The following is a 22121-nucleotide window of genomic DNA, read 5'->3' as shown; positions in this document are numbered from 1 at the left end:
TAATTGGTATAAATTCCCTTTTACATATTTTTCATATTTTCTATTTTCTGCTCTTACTTTTATCTGTTACTATTTTTAATATAGACATTTATCTGTTTTACTTTTAATAGTTCTTAATAGTTTATTTCCTTAAAGGCTTATTTTATCTTTTGTTTAATAAATTAAATCCGTTTCATATTAAACTGTTGGACTGAATCCATTCCAGTGAATATGTCAGTTTTATGATAAAGAAATAAGACGCTGAAGGAAATCCCACTGGTTTAGTGACTGTTCATGTGTTTTAGCGTGAACCTACACCTCCTGTTTTTACTGTTTTTTTTTTACAGTGTGTTTGATAGTTTCTGGTTGTTGTTAGAGTGTTGTATAAATAAAGTTGCGCTGACGTTTGTGTGTTCCGTGGTTGTAAATGCAGGGTTACACTGATGAACCTTTGTCTAAGATCCTGTCTCATGTGGAGGACGGAGCCGTCGTCCAACTGGACCGATGGAATTTACACGTAGAACCCAACGGCAGCGCAGGCACCGAAATGGACGAACAACAGACCGACAAAGTCAGTGTTTACGCAAACACACACTTATTTATACACACATTTAGGAGAACTGACAGAAATTCCCCTTTTAATGAACCTGCACATATCACAGAACCCAAGTGTTTGTATGGAAACGTTCAGTTGGATCAGATTTGTGGAAATGATGGACAATTATATGTACAAGTTAATTTTCTAGATTAATTTCCTCATTGTTTTGATTGTTCTATTTATTTCTGATTTTTCTTGATTAATTTTTATTTACTGTTTATTTTTTGTTGATTTTCATGATAATTTTGCTCATTTTTGTTGATTTTCATAGTAATTTTTTTGGTCATTTTCATCATATATTTGTTCATTTTCATTATATTTTGTTCATTTTCTAGATTAATTTGCTCATTGCCTAAAATGTTTTATTTGTTTCTGATTTTCCTTGATTACTTAGTCTATTTTTTGTTTGTTTTAATAAGAATTTTGCTCATCTTTGTTCATTTTCATAATAATTTTGTCCATTTTAGTTTATTTTCACAATAATTTTTGTTCATTTTCATAATAATTTTGTTCATTTTCTCAATGAATTGGCTTTGTTTTCAAATATTGTATTTGTTTTTGATTTTCCTTTTGATAATTTTGTTCATTTTTGTTGATTTTCATAGTAATTTGGGGTTTTTTGGGGGGGTCATTTTCACTACAGTTTTGTTCATTTTCTAGATTAATTTGCTCACTAAATATTTTGTTTGCTTCCGGTTTAACTTGATAAGTTTATTTATTTATTTTTTTTAATAATAATTCAGCAAATTTTTGGTTGATTTTCATAATAATTTAGCCTGTTTTTGTTGATTTTCGTAGTAATTTGGGTAGATTTTTGGGGGTCATTTGCATGATAAATTTATTAATTTTCATGATAGTTTTGTTCATTTTTGTAAATTTTCTAGATTAATTTGGTCATTGTCTTGAGTATTTTATTCATTGATTCATTGACTTTCCTTCATTATTTTGTTTATTTTTTTGTTAATTTTTATAATTTGTTCATTTCTCGTACATTTTGTCTTTGAACGCTGTCAGCTCAATCGATAACAGACATATTTTCTCATGTTGTAAGTTTTATTTACTACTAGAAAACCTGTAAAAAACAATCGTGTCGAAAACAGAACATTCATTTAAGTCAACATTTCCTCATGACGGTCTTTATTTGCTTGTGATGAGTGATAATCTGATAATTCCAGAAATCACATAATGATGGGAGTTGACCGTCACACTTTACATCATAATGACATTAACCCTTTGATGCACAGTGGTCGCTGCAGTGGACAGTTCTTCTGCAGCTGTTCTCTTGTATATTCATGGGTTTTGTTGTTTTATTTGTGTATCAGCTGACACAGTGGACGCTTATGCTCCATCCCATAATACACTGACATTCAGATCATTACTGTAACTTTGTTGTTCTAGATAAACCTGATCTGCACTAACATGTTTGAGTGTCAATTACTTGCTTATTATTATTAGACTGTAATTAACAGTTTTCTTAAACAAAAAGGTATTTTGCATGTTATCTCCATAAAGCGCAGGTGTCAAACATGCGGCCCGGGGGCCAAAACCGGCCCGCCAAAGGATCCAATCCAGCCCCTGGGATGAATTTGTGAAATATAAAAATTACACTGAAGATATGAATAATCAAGGATGTTGAAATCATTTTAATTTAAGTCAATTCAATCTAAAGTGGATCAGACGAGTAAAATAATACCATAATAACCCAGAAATAATGAAAACTGCAACTTTTCCTCTTTGTTTTAGTAAAAAAAAGTAAAATTAGAAAAAAAAGTTACATTTACAAACTATCCTTTTACAAAAAATATGAAGATCCTGAACAAATATGAACAATGTGAAATGTCTTAAGAGAAGTATGTGGAATTTTAACAGTATTCTGCCTGTTACTAAATCTTTGAGTTGTGATGCACATGTATAAATGATCAACTTAGGCGTAATATTGTTAACATTGCACTTTTTTTCGTAAGAATTTTCAGGTTGTTCATATTTGTTCGTGTTATGTTCAAGTACAGTTGGTAGGTGTAAAATTTTCATCATGGAATTTTACTTTTTTCACTCAAAAAACAGAGAAAACTTTGGAGTTGACATTATTTATCAGTTCTTATCCTATTATTTATATTCTGTTACTGGTCCGGCCCACTTTAGATCATATTAGGCTGAATGTGGCCCCTGAAGTGAAATGAGTTTGACACCCCTGCCATACAGTGAGTAATAACTGGTATTAGAGTATAATAAAATGTGAGAAAACATCAGATTAAGGGCATTAAAAATGTTGTCATTTCATAGTTTTCACACAGTTCATCACTTTCTGATATTCTTTCTTTGGTTTGAAAATTAAACACATGGTGTCCAGCCGAATGGACATTTTTATAACTCCATGAAAAAGAGGTTCATTAAAAAAGTTATATCACATTGTTTTTTCCCCCATGCCTAAAGAGAAATAAAAACAATTGGGGGGGGGGGGGTCTTGACTAAGGTTCTCATAATTCATGCATGAAAGGGTTCATTTCAATCGACTGGAGCGTCTTTCAGAGCTGATAATACGGCTGCAAACTGTTAGATGTCAAGTTTTATCGCTATTACGGTCTGCTTTACTTTGACGTCGACTTCAAACATAAGCTCATGAATTCACTTTAATGAAATATATCTGAAATATTGATTATGTTTTATCCATTCAGCTGTTTGAGTTCCTCTGTTCTTTTACAAAACCGTTATTTGTGTGGTTTTTGTCTTTTATTTACAGTATTTGAGAAAGACACCGTTATAAAACCGTGTTCTGTAAAGGACAGTAGATGGATTTAATTCGTGTTGGTGTGTTTTTCCACAGCTTCCTCTGGACGTCTTCAACAATTACTTCAGTCTGGGATTTGACGCCCATGTGACTCTGGAGTTCCACGAGTCAAGGGGTGAGTCCGTGATTTACACTGACATCAGGCACATTAAAAAAAAGCATCTGTTTTTATTCTAAGTATTTAGTTTGTACAGATTCAGTCGATCACCGTCTGTGTTTTTATGTTACTCTTTCAGAAGCGAATCCAGAGAAGTTTAACAGTCGCTTTAGGAACAAGATGTTCTACGCAGGGGTGAGCGCACAAGCAAACACTCACAGTTAGACCAAGTGTGCTCGTTTCCGTACAAATCCCACATTTAATAGAGAATATTACCCGTTTTCTTCTGTGTGCGGTGATAGAAGCGCTGGCCTGGATAAGTCCAACTCTGCACAAACGCAATGAAATCTGTAGCCGTCAACAATAATGAAACCAGGTCCTGAGGAAAGGCCTTTTATTTCCAATCGCATCTGCACGAGTCAAGTGGCAGCGAAACAACAAACGACACGTCTTTGTATTGAACAAGTTGTTGTTTGAGAGTCTGACAGCGAGAGGTGTGAGATCAGAGGGTTGTGTTTCTGAGGACGTGACGCTTCAGATCTCAGATTCCTTTAGTCTGTTTCAAATCTGAGACAGAAGAAACACAGATCCACGATAAAGATATAGAACCATAGGAACACTGTCTGGAACTGTCAGATTATTATTATTATTGAACATAAGGACAAATATACAGACGTAGTCAAATGCAGGTTTTTTTTTTCATGGTCTGGTTTCATGTCAGATCCAATGAAGCTGTCGTTTAGTCTTGGAGTACTTGAAAACTCAACTGACAATTCATACAAATACTATACAAGTGTTGAAAACTGTATTTTAAGGTATATGTATTTATTTTCAGTGTAGTAAATATTAACAGAAGCGACAGAATTCAGTCACGTTTTCATGTTTAATAACAGGACGTCTTCAGGGCCCAGTAACGTGCCCTGTGGTATGCCGATGAGATCTGAGGGTTCTGTTTTTAAGGCCGTGATGCTTCAGATCACAGATTCCTTTAGTCTGTTTTAAATCTTAGAAGAAACACTGATCGATGATAAAAATATGGATATGGAACTATATGAACACTGTCTGGAACCGTCAGATTATTATTATTATTACTATGATTGATAATAATAATAATAATAATAATAATAATAATAATAATAATAATAAACATAAGGACAAATATACAGACATAGTCAAATGTAGGTTTTTTTTCATGGTCTAGTTTCATGTCAGATCGAATGAAGCTGTTTAGTATTTGAGTACTTGAAAACTCAACTAACAATTCATACAAATACTATACAAGTGTTGAAAACTGTGTATTTTGGGGTAAATGTATTTATTTTCAGTGTAGTAAATACTAACAGAAGCGAGAGAATCGTCATTCAGTCATGTTTTCATGTTAAATAACAGGATATCCTCAGGGCCCAGTAATGTTCCCTGTGGTACGCCCGACTTTCACAGTGGAATTCCTACGTACAGTGGTGGAAAAAAATGTTTGTCTACCCCATGTATTTGTGATTCTATTACATGAAGAATCCCTCTGAAGTCATTGAACTGTGTCCAGTATTGTTCCAGTCTCCAATTACACGCTCCCTTCTGCACATGCTCAGTTCCATCGAGGTCAAACTGGGTGTTTCAGCAGATAATGGAGCACATACAGGACATGATAAAAATTTGGAGTTGTCATTATTCATAGGTTATGATGTTATTATTTTACTGGTCCGGCCCACTGCAGATCAGATGTAGCTGAATATGGCCCCTGAACTAAAATGGGTTAGACAGCCCTGCCATGCACTGTAATTCATACCATTACTGAAACTTTACTGTTCATCATAAACCTGATCTGCACTAACATGTTTGAGTGGAAATCAGGTGCTTGTTATTGTTGTTAGACTGTCATTAACATTAATTTTTTTTTTTTTTTTTTTTTGCATACAATCTCAAAGTGAGCAATAGCTAGTATTAGTTTGTTAAAATGTGACAAAACATCAGATTAACAACATTTAAAAAATCATGTCATAGTTTTCACACAGCATATCAGTAAATACATGTTTCTTTGCTTCAGAAATTAAACACACGGTGTCCAGCTGTGTAGACATTTTTGCAACTCCGTGAAAAATAGGTTCATAAAAAAACATTTCAATCGCATTATTTTTTTTTTCATGCCTAAAGAGGAATAAAAACACTCAACACACACAATTAAGGTTCTCACAATTCATGCATGAAAGGGTTAAAGAGGCATTAAACAGAGCATTCAATTCGATTTGCTGATACCTGCAGAAAGTCAGCTATAATACTTTTCACAGACGATGTGACAGTATTTAACGATAAACCTATAACATATAATAAAAGCCTAGTAAAAACAGTTAAATACATAATAAAATGCATATAAATACAGAGAGAACCAGAGTAAAATCCATAAAAGTGTCGCAGTCTTATTGTTTCTGTGACTGTTTTCTGATATAAAACAGGCTTTAGTCGTCTACGTGTGAGCGTATGTTTCAGTTTTTTAGCGTTTAAACGTCAGCTGTAGCTGTTTAGAGTCGCTGTTTGAGTCGGCCGTAGGATTGCGATGTGCTCGGGGGAGTGGTGTTTCCGTGGCGCTGTCAGTTTGACGTTGACGTCCTGTGAGAACGCCGCTCGCTCACCGGCCTGTGTCTGCATGTGTGATTGGTACAGACGGCGTTCTCTGATTTCCTGATGGGAAGCTCCAAAGACCTGTCCAAGCACATTAAAGTGGTGGTGAGTCCCTGTCAATCAAACGCTCCGTCATTCAGCCCGCCTGTCAAAACACACACAACCTGACGCTGACGCCGTGTGTGTTTCTGTGTGTGTGTCTTTGTGTGTGTGTGTGTGTGTGTGTTTGTGTGTGTGTTTCCAGTGCGACGGGACTGATTTGACGTCCAAGGTTCAGGATTTGAAGCTGCAGTGTTTGGTTTTCCTCAACATTCCAAGGTTTGTTCCTGCGGTCGGTGTTATTTAACCCTTAAAGGCACAGACTGGACTGAAAACGGATTTAATCTTTAATCTGATTTAATTTTTCATTTGATTTAATCTTTAATCTTTTTTTCCCCCTCTTGTTCAGTTTTGTGTATCTTTGCTTTCATCAATTAATATTTTACAAAGACACATGAAATATGCAAAATCTTATATATATATCCGAGAAATTATTGAATCCAGGGGAAAAAATTATTAATTCATTAACCCTTAAGGGTCTGAGCCTATTTTGGCCATTTTTGAGTACTTTAGATTTTACCTTTATATTCTATGTACAGAAATGTTTACTACACCCATGTTTGGTATCTTTTTTTTCAGCACAACTTCATCTGTCTCATCTGTCTATTATTTTTTCATTTTAACCTACTATAAAAACACAAAAGGACAAAAAACACACAAAAACAATATATATAATCCGATTCGAAAAATGTGTATAATTCATTGTATAAATAAACAAAGATGCTTAACGAACCTTTTCAAAGACTTTAAAAGTGAATATTGGTTCCAAATATTAGGTGTAGAAAATTAAGAGAGATAAAGGAAAGTACAAACATAAATATATTTAAAAAGAGGCATAAAGAATTGTTTCTAAAAAGATATATGGAAGATGAGGGATACAAATAATATTGTTTCAAATACCAGTCGTGTTCTTGGAATTAAGAGTAATTTGAATTTCAGAGATTTTCATATGTGCGAGTGGATTAAAGTGAGGACAAATGTGAAGTCTAGATGAACTGGGACTGTGAAATTATGGGATGGACTTTAGGATGCATTTAAGTTATTCACTCCTTTGGCAAAGTTTATAAAAAAAAAAAAAAGTGCCTTAAGCTTAAAATTATTCAGAAACATTGTCTTGAGATGGTAGATATGTTTTTTGTTGTTGATATATTTATTTTATTTATTATTATTATGGTGTAAATGCTCAATGCTGTACACATTTAAGTTGATGTAAGCAGTGTATTAGGTGAAAAGGATAGGCAAAAAAATAGGCTTTTGCTTCTAACCTCTTCCTTTTTTAGCTTATCGGTCGACAGGCTGTACGCTGTTGTCATCGTCTGTCGTCTGTAACAAAACTTTCAATTGTCTTCTTCTCCAAAACTACAATTCCGATTGACTTCAGACTTGGTATACAGCTTCTTTATGATGATGTCAACAAAAGTTAGTGAAATTATTTAGATCCGGATCTGATTCTGGATTTGGTGCCACTTTGAAAAATTTCCCCATTATCAGAGATAGGAAGTGGATGGATGCGATAACTCAGTAAATATAAATGATCTCCAGTGTAAATGTCTCCAGTCCAGCACTGATGGGGAGATGACCCAAACATAATGTCCACATGCTGATCAGGATCTTCTTCTGGATCTGGAACTGACGCAAAATTTAACATGGGCTCTTATGGGGAAGACATTTCTTTTTTTTTTTCTCCCAAACTCCAGTTCTGATTGACTTCAAACTTGGTATACAGCTTCTGTATGAGGATGTCAACACAAGGGATTGAAATTATTTGGATCCGGGTCTGATTCTGGATTTGGTGGGACTTTGAAAAATTATCCCATTATAACAGATAGGAAGTGGATTGATCCAATAAATCAGTATCAATGATATCAAGTTGGAATTTGAATTTTTTCCAGATCTGATTGGAGTATGACCAAAACATGGGCTATTTCTGTAATAGAATAAATACACAGAACTGGGTGAGAATAAATGGCATCTGGATACATTTCCCAAAGCTTTTAATTTGGCCGGTAAGATACAGGTCCATTGGTCCGATTTTTATGTTTATTACGACTAATAAGTACAATGATCGATGTAAAACCAAAAATAAATTCATTCATTCATTCATTCATTCATTCATATACTCAACCACAACCACAAGGCACTACATCTCATTTACTGTTCCCTTCTGCTTCCTTATATGTCCTATTGTGTGTTAGTGTGGGGCTGGACTTGTATAAAACAACTGTAAATACTAGAGTCCTCCTACAAAAAGCAGCCATGCGTATTATTAATAAGGCCGGTTACTATGAACATAGTAATGAATTGTTTGAAAAAATGGTACGTTAGGCAATTTTTGAAGGATACAAATGTTAAGATCTAATGAGTAATAAGCAAATAATTTATTTTTGATTCTACCTTAAATTACCATTAATTTGGTTGGTTAAGTTTTCTATTTTTCTGGTTTATTTTCACCTTTTTGTGTTTTTGCTTGTTTGTTTGGTTGTATGCATTGTTGTTGTTTTTTTTTTCTTTTTCCTATACTGAATGCTGGGTAGCTGAATTAGTTATATAGGACAGGCATGAACAGAAGCGTTCTGCTTCTGCCGGGGCCTTTTCAGTCATTAACCTGTTGGTAATGTTTGGAGTGTTGTTGCTGACACTTGTTGTATTTTGTGATGACTAAATAAAGAATTTCATCATCATCATTCAAAATTGTAATAAATTAAAACTATACTCAAATATTTAATATAAAAGCATATTAAAAAATGATGGAGATATGGTCAGAAATCTAACACTTGTTTTATATCGTTATAGTAACGCTATATCTTTGTTTGGTCTGGTTTCAAACAGTCATATCTCCGCTTGTACGTGCTCTATAAACATTAAATAAAAAGTGGGAGTGTTTCAAGTTCACACTTTCGATTTCAATTGTCCCCAGTGGTCTACGTGACCGTCTTCTGATACTACGACGTGTTGAAAATGTCATGTGATTCAGTAACAGGACCGTGGACCCCTAAGAGTTAAACAGGATAAATGTCTGACAATGCAGTGAGGCTTATTTTCAGGTTAATATTATATGAAAAGTCTTTATAAATGTAATAAATCTTCCACAAATCGAATGAGCCACATTTGTTTGTTTGTTTCGTCCATTAAAAACTTAAATTAGATCACACTGAATAAAAAAACCCCAAAGTGCTCCACTGTTGAAACCGTCACATTTATCCAAATCTAATCTGAATTAAAATGGCTGTAATGTTTCCGTTTTAGTGCAGGGAGGATGATATTAAACTGCATGCTGTAAAACGTTAACGCGGTAACATTTTACAGCGTGTTGGTGTGTTTTTGTGTCTGTCAGAGTGAATCTATTGTGTTTGTGTTTCAGATATTGTGCAGGGACGACGCCGTGGGGAAACCCGAGTGAGCATCATGACTTTGAACCTCAGCGCCATGACGACGGATACATCGAAGTGATCGGATTCACCATGACGTCGCTGGTATGAAGACCTCGCTTTAGTAAAGTCACAGTTTTAATGACACAATAATAATAATAATAATAATAATAATAACAATAACACAAAACCTGGGTGTTTTCTATTTAAATGTATGGAACTGAAGCCTGTTTCTGTCCTATTTCACTGTTCAAAGACAGAATTCAGCCCAAAATGACTGAAGTCAGATCAGTGAAAATGTTCAAATGTGTTGTGAAAACAAACCTTCACTCGTGGATGACGTGTTTTAGTGTTGAAACAGGTTTAACTAAGTCTGAGATCCACAAAAGTAGAAAAACATATGAATTAAATAATATACAAGTGGCGAAAACATGTCTGTTTTCAGTTTGGATCATTTTCTTGATAATTTTGTTCATTTTGTAAATTTTAATAATAATTTAGCTCTTTTTTTTCATTTCAGTAATATTTCTTTACTCATTTTTTGTTCATTTACGTGATAATTTTGTTATTTTTTTGTTCATTTTCAGAAAAAAATGTTAATTTTGTCCATTTTCAGAATTTTTTTTTTTCATTTTCATGATAATTTTGTTAATTTTTGTTAATTTTCAGAATCATTTTATTTTTTGTTCATTTTCGTGATAATTTTGTTCATTTTCAGGATAATTTTGTTATTTTTTTGGTTCATTTTGTTTCTGATTGTCCTTTATTATCTTTTCACTTTTTTGTTTATTTTCATGAAAATTTTAATTTTCAGAATAATTTTGTTCATGTTTGTTTTGTTTAAGATTTTTTTTTATAATCATTTTTTATTCATTTTCACAATATTTTTGGTTTTTTTTGTTCCTCTTCTAGATTAATTTGCTCATTGTCTTGAGTGTTTTATTTGTTTCTGATTTTCCTTTATTTCTCACTTTTTTTGTTCATTTTCATAATTTAGTTAAATTTTGTTCATTTTCAGAATAATTTTGTTCAATTTTTTTTATTTTTTAAAGATTTTTTTTTTTTTTTTCATTTTTAGTTCCTCTTCTAGATTAATTTGCTCACTGTCTTGAATATTTCATTTGTTTCTTATGTTCCTTTATGATCTTGTTCACTTTTTTGTTCATTTTCATACTTTTGTTCATGTTTGTTCATTTTCCATCCATCCGTTTTTCCATCTGTTAAAGTTGTGGTTCTGTTTATAACTGTGTGTGTGTGTTCAGGCTACCCTTCAGGTCGGAGGTCACGGTGAACGGCTAAACCAGTGCAGAGAAGTCACCCTGACCACATCTAAACCTCTGCCAGTGCAGGTACTTTACACCGTGTACTTTGAACTTGAATCCCCTTCAGTGTTCAGGAATCGTCTGTTAGCGCTAACGAACGTCCAGGTTGTTGAACAGTGTCCAGTCTTCATTTGGACGTTGGTGTGATGTGTGACGGTCCCTGTGGTTCTTTTCTGGTTCCGTAGGTGGACGGGGAACCCTGTCGACTGGCTCCTTCAGTCATCCACATCAGCCTCAGGAACCAGGCCAACATGATCCAGAAAACCAAACGGAGAACTTCACTGCCTCACCTCAACGAGTCAGTATTAGACACACGCACAAAACATAAAAAACACGACTTTAAAGGGAAAAACTGAAGGAAAACACGTGAAAACCAGGATTATTCCACCAAATACTTAACTCTTCTGAAGTTAAACATTAATATTTGCATTATTTGACGTCTGAAAACACGACATCTTTTTATATTATTTTGATTATCTATCTTATTCTGCTATAAATGACAATATATTTATTTGGAGTTTAGGAAAAATATTGTCTGTACATCATAGAATCTAAAAATGATCATTTTACTCACATACCTATCTACTGTATATTTATATATATCGTAAAATCAGTGTTTTCAGATTTTTCAGGAAACACAACAAATTTAACCATAAATGAAGCATATAAAGGTATATCCTCCTGAGAACGAGTAAGTAAAAGTTTTGGCATTTTTACATTAATTAATCACCTTAATTGGAAACAGCATCATGCAACAGTTTTCTCACACACTTTATTTATTTATTTATGGAATGTCCTTCTGTGGTGGACTTTTTTGTTTTTTTTTCAAGTAAAGCTGTGAAACTCGTGTCCACTACAGGGACTAAAAATGCATGGCTGGGTCTCAGGAGGACTTAAAGTATATTAAAAAAATGACTCAGGCGATTATTTTAGGAAAGTGACGATATGGTATATGTAAAACAACTCATTCTTTGTGTGTTTTTCCATTAAAAATATGAGTGTCCTGTAATCAAAGTTTCATTTAAAGGGTTAAAATCCTGACAATTATTCAATATTTGCTGGTTTTTTGTTTTTTTTAATTTGGACTGAAGTTGATGAAAATATTTGACTAAAAAAAGAGAAAACATATGAACGTAAACGGTGTATAAATATGCGTTTAGTGTGAGTCTGAAACTGTTTTGTTGTGTTTTTGTGTTGGTAGTCAACAGGCGGTTCCGGATCGACTGAGGATCCGGGTCAGCAGGATCGGAATGAGCGACTACGAAGCTCTGCATTACGACAAAGACAAACTACGACAAGCATGTAAGAACACACACACACACACACACTTCAGTTCCAGCCTCAAACACAACACACACACACACACACACAGTCCTTTTTTTGTTCAGTGTTTTTATGACATGTTGAGTCATCCAGAAAAGCACAAAGCAGTCATTGTTGGGGTTTTTTTTTTTTTGCTTTTTTTTTACACCCAAACCCATGAACATCCCCCACCCTGTTGCACCTTAAAAAAAGATGATAATTAACAATAATAATAAATAAATAAATAATAATTACAATAAATAAAAAATAAGTAACACCAATATTAGTCACAGACTCGCATCAATAAGACTACTGTGGAGGATCTGCCTCTTATGTGATTCAGAACAGGTTGGCAGGTACTGAAAAACCTATCGGCACATCCTCTTATAGAATATCCAATTTTTTTTTCCAATGTTAAATGATGTAAAAGATCCAGAAAACAAGACTTAAATGTTGGAGGTTGTTTATATTTCCATTTAAGTGGTATTAGTCAACGAGCTAGAAGAGTTGTGAAGGCAATTAGATTTTTAGTAAGCTAATTTCTGTAAGCTAATTCTAAGTTTACAGTAGCTGCTATTGGCCTAGTGCAGTTTAGCTTTAGCATCTTCCCTCTAGTCCCCTTTGCTGTAGGACTGACAGCCCATACTGTCCACGTCTGGACAACCAGTTCCTGCACCAAACACGTCGTCGTTTCGACTTTTTTGATTCCTCACAGATAGTGGCACATATTACCAAAGCAGCTCGTTGGTTTTTGTTTAGCACTACCATTTGGTGACTCACGCCGACACACATTCGTCTATGCACTTCCAGATTGCTTGGTATTTTAACGTTGTATTTCCGGATCCAACGCTGGAACGTGCAGTGCGTCCTCTGGTGTATGGTCCTACAGTGTGGTGCGTCCTCTGGTGTATGGTCCTACAGTGTGGTGTGTCCTCTGGTGTATGGTCCTACAGTGTGGTGCGTCCTCTGGTGTATGGTCCTACAGTGTGGTGCGTCCTCTGGTGTATGGTCCTACAGTGTGGTGCGTCCTCTGGTGTATGGTCCTACAGTGTGGTGCGTCCTACAGTGTGGTGCGTCCTCTGGTGTATGGTCCTACAGTGTGGTGCGTCCTACAGTGTGGTGCGTCCTCTGGTGTATGGTCCTACAGTGTGGTGCGTCCTCTGGTGTATGGTCCTACAGTGTGGTGCATCCTCTGGTGTATGGTCCTACAGTGTGGTGCATCCTCTGGTGTATTGTCCTACAGTGTGGTGCATCCTCTGGTGTATGGTCCTACAGTGTGAGCAGTCAGGTCGCATACCAGCATTGGTCCGTGCAGTGTGAGAACATAAATTGTGAGCCTGACTTTACGATCGATTCGCACAGTTTGAGATGGAGCTGCGTGCAACGATTGAAATAATTGCACAGTGTATGGACGCCTTAAGACGATGTACCCACTGGCGTTACTGAAAAGTTACATGTGGTTATGTCGACAAACTAAGATTTACCCCCAGTAAGATAATATTAGCCTGATTAACCCTGATGAGTCCGTTTATGTTGATTCATTTTATTATTTTATTTATATTATTGACCTTATATTTGTGGAGCTGATTGATTGATGAACTCCAGTCACTATGAGCACAGTACATGTTATATAGGACAAAAAAAAACCCAACCCATTATTAATAGATTCACCATGGAAACGGACAGAGCCCTCATGTTAATTCAATGAAGGTTAATCCCATATTGTAAAAGGGAAGTGGACTGTGTGTGCGTGTGCATGCGTGTGTGTGTCTTGGGCATCACACTAAATCCGTCCAGAGCTGACGGCTGCAGTTTGTCGTACTTATGTATTTATAGTTAAAGAACAGACTAGTGAAAACGGAAAGTTAATAGGACCAATATTTTGGGAGATATAAGTAATTTTGGAACACAATTACAAATCCCATTGCTATGGCCAGAATCGTACAGTTGTGGAAAAAAATGATTAGACCGCCCGTTGTTTTCTTCAGTTTCTTGTTCATTTTATACCTGGTTCAACTAAAGGTCTATTTGTTTGGACAAATATAATAACAACAAAAACAGCTCATAATAGTTTAATTTCAGGGGTGTTAGAAAATATCGGTTCTGCAACATATCGCGATATTTCATTTCACAATACTGTATCGATATTAAAAAGTACTGTATCGATATTTTTAGGTATTTATCCAAATGCAGATATGATGGAGGTTCATTTTTGTTTTTTGATTTTCTTTATTTATAATTACCTCCGCCAAGGAGGTTATGTTTTTGCCAGGGTTTGTTTGTTTGTCTGTTTGTTTGTTTGTCTGTCCGTTAGTGTGCAGCATAACTCAAAAAGTTATGGACAGCTTTTGATGAAATTTTCAGGGTTTGTTGGAAATGGGATAAGGAAGAAATGATAAAATTTTGGTGGTGATCGGGGGTGGGGGGGCCCACGGGGGGCGCCACTGATCAGCCTTGGCGGAGGTCTGCGCTCTCCGAGTGCTTCTAGTTTATTATTCTTTAACTGTTTTATTAAATAATAGTTATTTGAAGCATACTGTCTGAGAGGCAGATGTTAGTTCCTTTGTTGGGATCGCACAAAAATACTGTTCTGTTAGTTCTGAACTAATAGAATATGAACGTTTGAACAGGATCTGAAACTGAAGTCTGTAAAACAGAATTTAAGTTTGAACACAGGAACATTTTGTGATATGGCATTAAATCCTGTTGGGATAAAATAAAAATGTGTTTAGTATTTGGGCGTAGTTTGGGTGTAATTCAGTTCTTCAAGGAAATAATCATTTAAAAAAAAAAGAAACAAACAAAAAATTGCCTTTTTAACAGTATCATGATGTATCGTGATCCTAGTATTGTGATTTGTATCGTATCGCCAGATTCTTGCCGATACACAGCCCTAATATCTATGTTTTCCATGTTTTCTTGATAAAAACCAAAATCCTTTCAGTTCTTCCATCAGTATCTGTCATTGTACTGACACAAACAGTGCTGTTAGACATTCCATGTTTTCTTTTGTCTGTTTTAGTCACATGACACACACAGGAGTTTGGACTGGACTGAATAACCATTGTTTTCGATGATCTAATAATTTTTTCCGCGACTGTAGAATGATCATTGAAGTGGGTTACCTAGCAACAGATAAACAACAGGGCCCCGTTGCCATGGTGTCAGATTTCATGAAACAGACGTTGTCAGCTGAGAGGTTATTCAACTGAACAGGCCAGTGGAATTTGTTAAAGACAGGAAAGGACTGAACTGGATCAGAGGGTCTGGAACGGACCAGCATGTGGAGATGTCTTTACCTCAGTGGGCTCCTACAGAGGAGTTTGGATTTTTTAAAGTGACTTTTTTACCTGATTTTTAGTTCTGACACATTTAATAGATGGAAATATATGAAAACTGTAATATGATAATACAGAAAAAAAAACACTAAATAACATTCCTGGTTGTTGATGTTATTTATAGGTTATTATGTTATTATTTACTGGTCTGATCCACTTTAGATCATATTGGACTATGAATAAAAAATGTCAATAACATGAAAAACCTGGGATTTATTTTATTTTATTATTTTTTTTAGTTTAGTTTATTTCGAATATGCAACAACACAAAGTAATCTTAATTACTTAGAAATAATAATATTCAAAAATATTAGTGTAATTGTACCCATATTCTGTCTGTTCTTAAATGTTTAGTGTGTTTGTAGATCCACTGTGATCTGTACGTTCTAATGCACATGTGGAAATGATCAACTGAAGCAGAATACTGGGGAAAATTGCACTTATTTTTCTTAAAACATTTCAGGTTGTTCATTACCTCCGCCAAAGAGGTTATGTTTTTGCCAGGGTTTGTCTCTGTTTGTCTGTCCGTTAGTGTGCAACATAACTCAAAAAGTTATGGACAGATTTGGATGAAATTTTCAGGGTTTGTTGGAAATGGGATAAGGAAGAAATGATTAAATTTTGGTGGTGATCGGGGGTGGGGGGGCCCACGGGGGGGGCCACTGATCAGCCTTGGCGGAGGTCTGCGCTCTCAGAGTGCTTCTAGTGTTATTGATATTTTTTAAAGAATATTTTGGCGATGTAAACATTTTCCTTCATGTAATTTGACTTTTTTCAGCGTAAAACATAAATAGTTGTATTTGTGTTTATTTATAGGTTATGTTTTTATTTGACTGGTCTGACTTTAGATCGTACTGGACTGAATGTGAACGGAACCTCTGATGTTTCTGGACACTCTTCTTCTTCTTCCTCTTCTTCCTCCTCTTCTTCTTCCTCTTCTTCTTCTTCCTCTTCTTCTTCCTCTTCTTCCTCTTCTTCTTCTTCCTCTTCTTCTTCTTCCCCCTCTTCCTCTTCTTCTTCCTCTTCTTCTTCTTCCTCTTCCTCTTCTTCTTCCTCTTCTTCCTCCTCTTCGTCTTTCTCCTCTTCTTCCTCCTCTTCTTCTTCTCCTTCTTGCTCTTCCTTTTCCTTCTTCTTCCTCTCTTCTCCTCGTTCTTCTTCCTCTTCTTCTTCCTCCTCCTGCTCCTCTTCCTCTTCTTCCTCCTCTTCTTCTTCCTCTCTTCTTCTTCTCCTTCTTCCTCTTACTCTTCCTTCTCCTCCTGCTTCCTCTTCTTCTTCCTCCTCCTCCTTTTCTTCTTCCTCTTCTCCTTCTCCTCCCTCTCTTCTTCTTCTCCTCTTCCTCCTCCTTCCTCTTCTTCCTCCTCTTCGTCTTTCTCCTCTTCTTCTTCTTCCTCTTCTTCTTCTTTTTCTTCCTCCTCTTCTTCCTCTTCTTCTTCTTCCTCCTCTTCTTCTTCCTCTTCATCTTTCTCCTCTTCTTCCTCCTCTTCTTCTTCTTCCTCTTCTTCTTCTTCCTCCTCTTCTTCCTCTTCTTCCTTTTCTTCCTCCTCTTCTTCTTCTCCTCCTTCTTGCTCTTCCTCTTCCTTCTTCTTCTCCTCCTTCTTCCTCTTCTTCTTCCTCCTCCTGCTCCTCTTCTTCTTCTTCTTCCTCCTCTTCTTCTTCCTCTTCATCTTTCTCCTCTTCTTCCTCCTCTTCTTCTTCTTCCTCTTCTTCTTCTTCCTCTTCTTTCTCCTCTTCGTCTTTCTCCTCTTCTTCTTCTTCCTCTTCTTCTTTCTCCTCTTCTTCCTCTTCTTCTTCCTTTTCTTCCTCCTCTTCTTCTTCTTCTCCTTCTTGCTCTTCCTCTTCCTTCTTCTTCTTCTCCTCCTTCTTCCTCTTCTTCTTCTCCTCCTGCCTCCTCTTCCTCTTCTTCCTATTCTTCCTCCTCTTCTTCTTCCTCTCTTCTTCTTCTCCTCTTCCTCCTCTTCTTCTTCTTCCTCTTACTCTTCCTTCTCCTCCTGCTTCCTCTTCTTCCTCCACCTCCTTTTCTTCTTCTTCCTCTTCTCCTTCTTCTTCTCCTTCTTCCTCTTCTCCTTCTTCTTCTCCCTCTCTTCTTCTTCTCCTCTTCCTCCTCTTCTTCTTCCTCTTCTTCTTCTTTTTCTTTCCTCTTCTCCTCCTTCTCCGTCTTCCTTTTGCTTTTCCTTCTCCTTCTTCCTCCTCTTCTTCTTCCTCTTCTCCTTTTTTTTTCTTCCTCTTCTCCTTCCTCTTTTCCTTCTTCCTCTTCCTCCTCTTCTTCTTCTCCTTCTTCTGGTTTATTGACACAGGGTCCAGAAGCTGAAGGTTGCTGTAACTGCACCCTAGCAGCTGCTCAGAATAGAAATAATAAACGCCGGTTGACGTGAAGGTCGACCACATCATTTTTATCCTCCACTGTCGACCGTCTGTATGTCTGTTTACGTTCACGCAAGAAACACACGAGTAAGAATGAAAAAGCAGAAGGAACCCACCCAGGAGACGCTCCACGCCTCATTATGAACAATTAGAATGAGCCGCTTTCACCGTGGACGCTGCGGTTCATGTGTTGGACACCGGGGGGCGCTGTTATCATCTGTGTGAACCTGATCCGTCCTGATGCAAATGCAGGCACGCTTCCTTTTACTCCGTCTAATGTTATTGTTATAGATTTTAACTCATCAAATCCATATCAACCGCAACAATCACATGGAATTAAAGGTGAAAATGCGCTGGAACCAGAATTTATTTTCATCATTTTCATTCCGGTCGCATCCTTTTGTTTTGCGTGCATCGAAGTTGAAGCAGTGTTTTTTTTTTTTTTCTCATTATGCAAATCAATGACGACTCAACGCGTGGATGTTTGACACTTTGGGGAGACGGTAAAAATACGCCTCATACCCCGAGGCTCTAACAACGCTTATATCATCTATCTGTGACTCTGAGCTTCAGCCTGAAAATAGATGAACATGTTGAGCCGACGTTTGGGCCGGACCTTTCCTCGTACATTCACCGAACACCATCCGATCAGTACACGTGACAGTCATTTACACACAGACGCATATTTACTGAGGATTTATCGACAAAAATGAACAGATGTAGTTGAAGTTCAACATGTAACCGGCAAAAACACTGAAAACATACACGGGAGGGGTGGAGAATATCAAAGAACTGCATGTTTTCTGCATCAAAGCCTGTATTTACTTCTGTGTTTTATGTTCATAACCGCACAGAAATCTTCCTCCATTCGTAGAATTCAACATTTCAGATTCATACTCATACTTTATTAATCCCAGAGGAAAGTCTGTGGTTGTAGTTGATCTGGACAAGTAGAAGAAAAAAAGGAGCAGGAAAGAAATGATTGATACTACAAATATACATAAGGCTCTAAATATACATATAATTCTACATACATGCATACCTAATTATATATATTAAAAAACACAATAAAACAAGCAATTCATACTAGACTAATATTATCAATATGATAAGTTAAAGAATGAATACACAAATAAGTGTGTATATGTATGCAAATGAATGTCCAATTGTACACAAATGTTTGCAAATATATGCGAATAAGTGTACGAGTAACTGCAAATAAGTGAGCAAATCTATGCGAATAAGTGTGCAAATGTACACGAATAAGTGTGCAAATATACATGAATAAGGGAGCAGATGTATGCAAATAAGTGTGTGTGTATGTATCTATATATATACATACACACACCTAATTATACATATTAAAATACAGTAAAACAAACAGTTTCTATATTTTATACTAGAAAATGCATTATTCTCAATACCAGTGCATTGACCTCATGTTTCATATTAATATCTGTGGACTGAAGTTAGGAAATGTGTTTTTCCTGTTTTTAAACTTCATTTTCTGTCCAGCAGCGTGGTACTGCACTTATACATATATACATATACATAAACATAAACATATATACACACTGGATGTTCACCCACTGAAAAATCACACTTTTCATATTGTGTAGACAACAACTGAAATAGAAACAAGATGAACCCTGATCCTCAAAAGTCACCAAAATAAAACCATAGAACCATAGAACTCATAGAACCATGAACCCATAGAAACCATAGAACCATGAACCCATAGAACCATAGTACCATGAACCCATAGAAACCATAGAACCCATAGAACCCATAGAACCAGTTGTTGTGTAGTGTCAGTGAACTTTCCAGGGTTTATTTCTAGTTTATTTCCAGTGAACTGAGGTGTTTGTATCAGTGGGAGGTTTGTGTTTGTGTGGACGTACCAGCTCCTCTGTGGACTCAACTGTGTGTGTGTGTGTGTGTGTGTGTGTGTGTGTGTGTGTGTGTGTGTGTGTGTAAGAGAGAGAGAGATGTGGATCCAACAGTGTAGTATTTGTTGTTTGTGTTGTCTGTGTTGTGTTGTGTTGTGGTGTGTGGTGTTTATCGTGTGTGTTTGTTTATGGTGTTTATTGTGTGTGTTTATGATGTTTGTTGTGTTTGTATTTGTTGTGTTTATGGTGTTTGTTTGTTGTGTTTGTTGTTTGTGTCTGTGGTGTTTGTTGTGTTTTTTGTTGTTTGTGTGTTTATGGTGTTTATGTTTGTTTGTGTGTGTTGTGTTTGTTTATTTGTTTGTGTGTGTGTTCGTTTGTATGTTTGGTGTGTGTGTGTGTTTGGAGTGTGCGTGTGTGCGTGTGTGTGTGTGTGTGTGTGTGTGTGTGTGCGCGTGTGCCTGAGGGAAAACCCTTTATTGTCTGCTGACCCACATGGGTTTACTGATGACCAGCCAGCTCGGTCAAGCTCATTATACAAATCTGATGCCAGCGACTAGAAAAGAGGTTATTTATCATTTTCAAAAGGGAACATGGCTGAAATGAAATGAGGCGTTCAAGTCCAATCCCTCAACAGCGATGGCTTTAGTATCTGTGTCTGACTCCAACACAACACTGCATTTGAACTCCTCATCTTCAACATATTTGATGACTTTAAACATTAATGCGTTTTTATTTATCTAATTGGAAAGTACAACAAAAGTCCCATTCCAACAGCCAGGGGAAAAAAATGAGATGAAATAATCAAGGAAGAACAAACAAAATATTCAAGACATTGAGCAAATGAATCTAGAAAATGAACAAAAATATCATGAAAATTAACAAAATTATTATGAAAATTCCTAAAATGAACAAAATGATCATGAAAATGAGCAACAAATGAGCAAAATTATTATGAAAATTAACAAAATTATCATGACAATTAACAAAAGTGAATGAAATTATGAAAATGAACAAAATAAACAAGTAAAAACAGAACTAAAATACAAAAGACAATGAGCAAATTAATCTAGAAAATGAACTAAAATGGACAAAATTATCATGAAAATGAACAAAATTTGACCGTATAAATATGTTTGACAGTATATATTTGACAGTGTAAATATATTTGACAGTATATATTGACAGTATATATTTGTTTGACAGTATATATTTGTTTGACAGTATATATTTGACAGTGTAAATATATTTGACAGTATATATTGACAGTATAAATATATTTGACAGTATATATTTGTTTGACAGTATATATTTGACAGTGTACATATATTTGACAGTATATATTTGACAGTATAAATATATTTGACAGTATATATTTGACAGTACAAATATATTTGACAGTATATATTTATTTGACAGTATATATTTGACATATATATATTTAACAGTATATGTTTGACAGAATAAATATATTTGACAGTATTTATTTATTTGACAGTATATATTTGACAGTATTTATTTATTTGACAGTATATACTTGACAGTATATATATATTTGTTGTGTGAGTCGCTGCTGTTTTCCCAGTCTCATATATTTGATACTTGTTGTGTCTGGATTCGGTTTCTTCGTTCCACCTACGTACACTTTCTATCAGAGCTTCCAGTCGATGATGATGATGAACAGATTTGGACGATAAGTCTGTGAGTGCGAAGCCTCCGTTTGAGAGTTCCCTCTAAATCAGATCTCATTTTGCCAGAGCTGACAGTGTTGGCTTGTGGAGTGTGTGCCTGTTGCTATGGTTTACAGAGTGAGTGAAGGACTGGAGGAAAACTGGAGGGAATGAGACGGAGGATGAATCTGCCTGCACGTGTTTACTGGACATCCACTTCCACTGGAATAACGAATAAACGGTGGTTTGGCTGGATTCACCCGAATGTCAAGTATCTGTGTTTTCATAGACTCAGACCTCCACCAGAATCTGAATAAGCCCCTCCCCTAAATGTTGGTGTTTCTATAGAGGGAATGCATATACGTCACTTCCCCCGTAGGCCACGCCCCTCTCAGTCAGACTGAGTGGTAAAAACAAACCGGCTCAACATGGCGGAGCATAGCAGTAACTACAGCCAGACCGGGAAAGCTGTGGAATACTAGAACATGAAATTAAAGACAGTTGGACTGGACATGGATCCATCCAAGCTGCCAAACAAGCAGTGTTCTACCAACACTGATCTGGGACACAAATCACCTATCCTGACATTTACATGAACCTGAGTTCAACGCTGGGAAAATCCCCAATGCAAAGGCTGAAAGTATACAACAGACCCAGAGTTGTGTCCATCCTGGTCCTGGTTCATTAGAGGATTCCA

General features: G+C 36.0%; 1 protein-coding gene across 1 annotated transcript in view; it reads left to right on the top strand.

Moving 5' to 3' along the window:
- LOC115431922 (diacylglycerol kinase zeta-like) overlaps positions 1–22121 on the top strand; it is a 205361-nt gene that overhangs the window by 44713 nt on the left and 138527 nt on the right. The window contains 9 exon segments of the mRNA XM_030152643.1: positions 413–550; positions 3402–3480; positions 3602–3657; positions 6121–6183; positions 6323–6396; positions 9539–9650; positions 10808–10894; positions 11053–11165; positions 12069–12169. Coding sequence (XP_030008503.1) covers positions 413–550; positions 3402–3480; positions 3602–3657; positions 6121–6183; positions 6323–6396; positions 9539–9650; positions 10808–10894; positions 11053–11165; positions 12069–12169 — 823 coding nt within the window.

This window comes from Sphaeramia orbicularis, chromosome 2, assembly GCF_902148855.1.
Source record: "Sphaeramia orbicularis chromosome 2, fSphaOr1.1, whole genome shotgun sequence".
Classification (NCBI taxonomy): domain Eukaryota; kingdom Metazoa; phylum Chordata; class Actinopteri; order Kurtiformes; family Apogonidae; genus Sphaeramia; species Sphaeramia orbicularis.
Note: the sequence above shows the minus strand (reverse complement) of the source record. Positions and strands in the feature narration are given on the sequence as shown.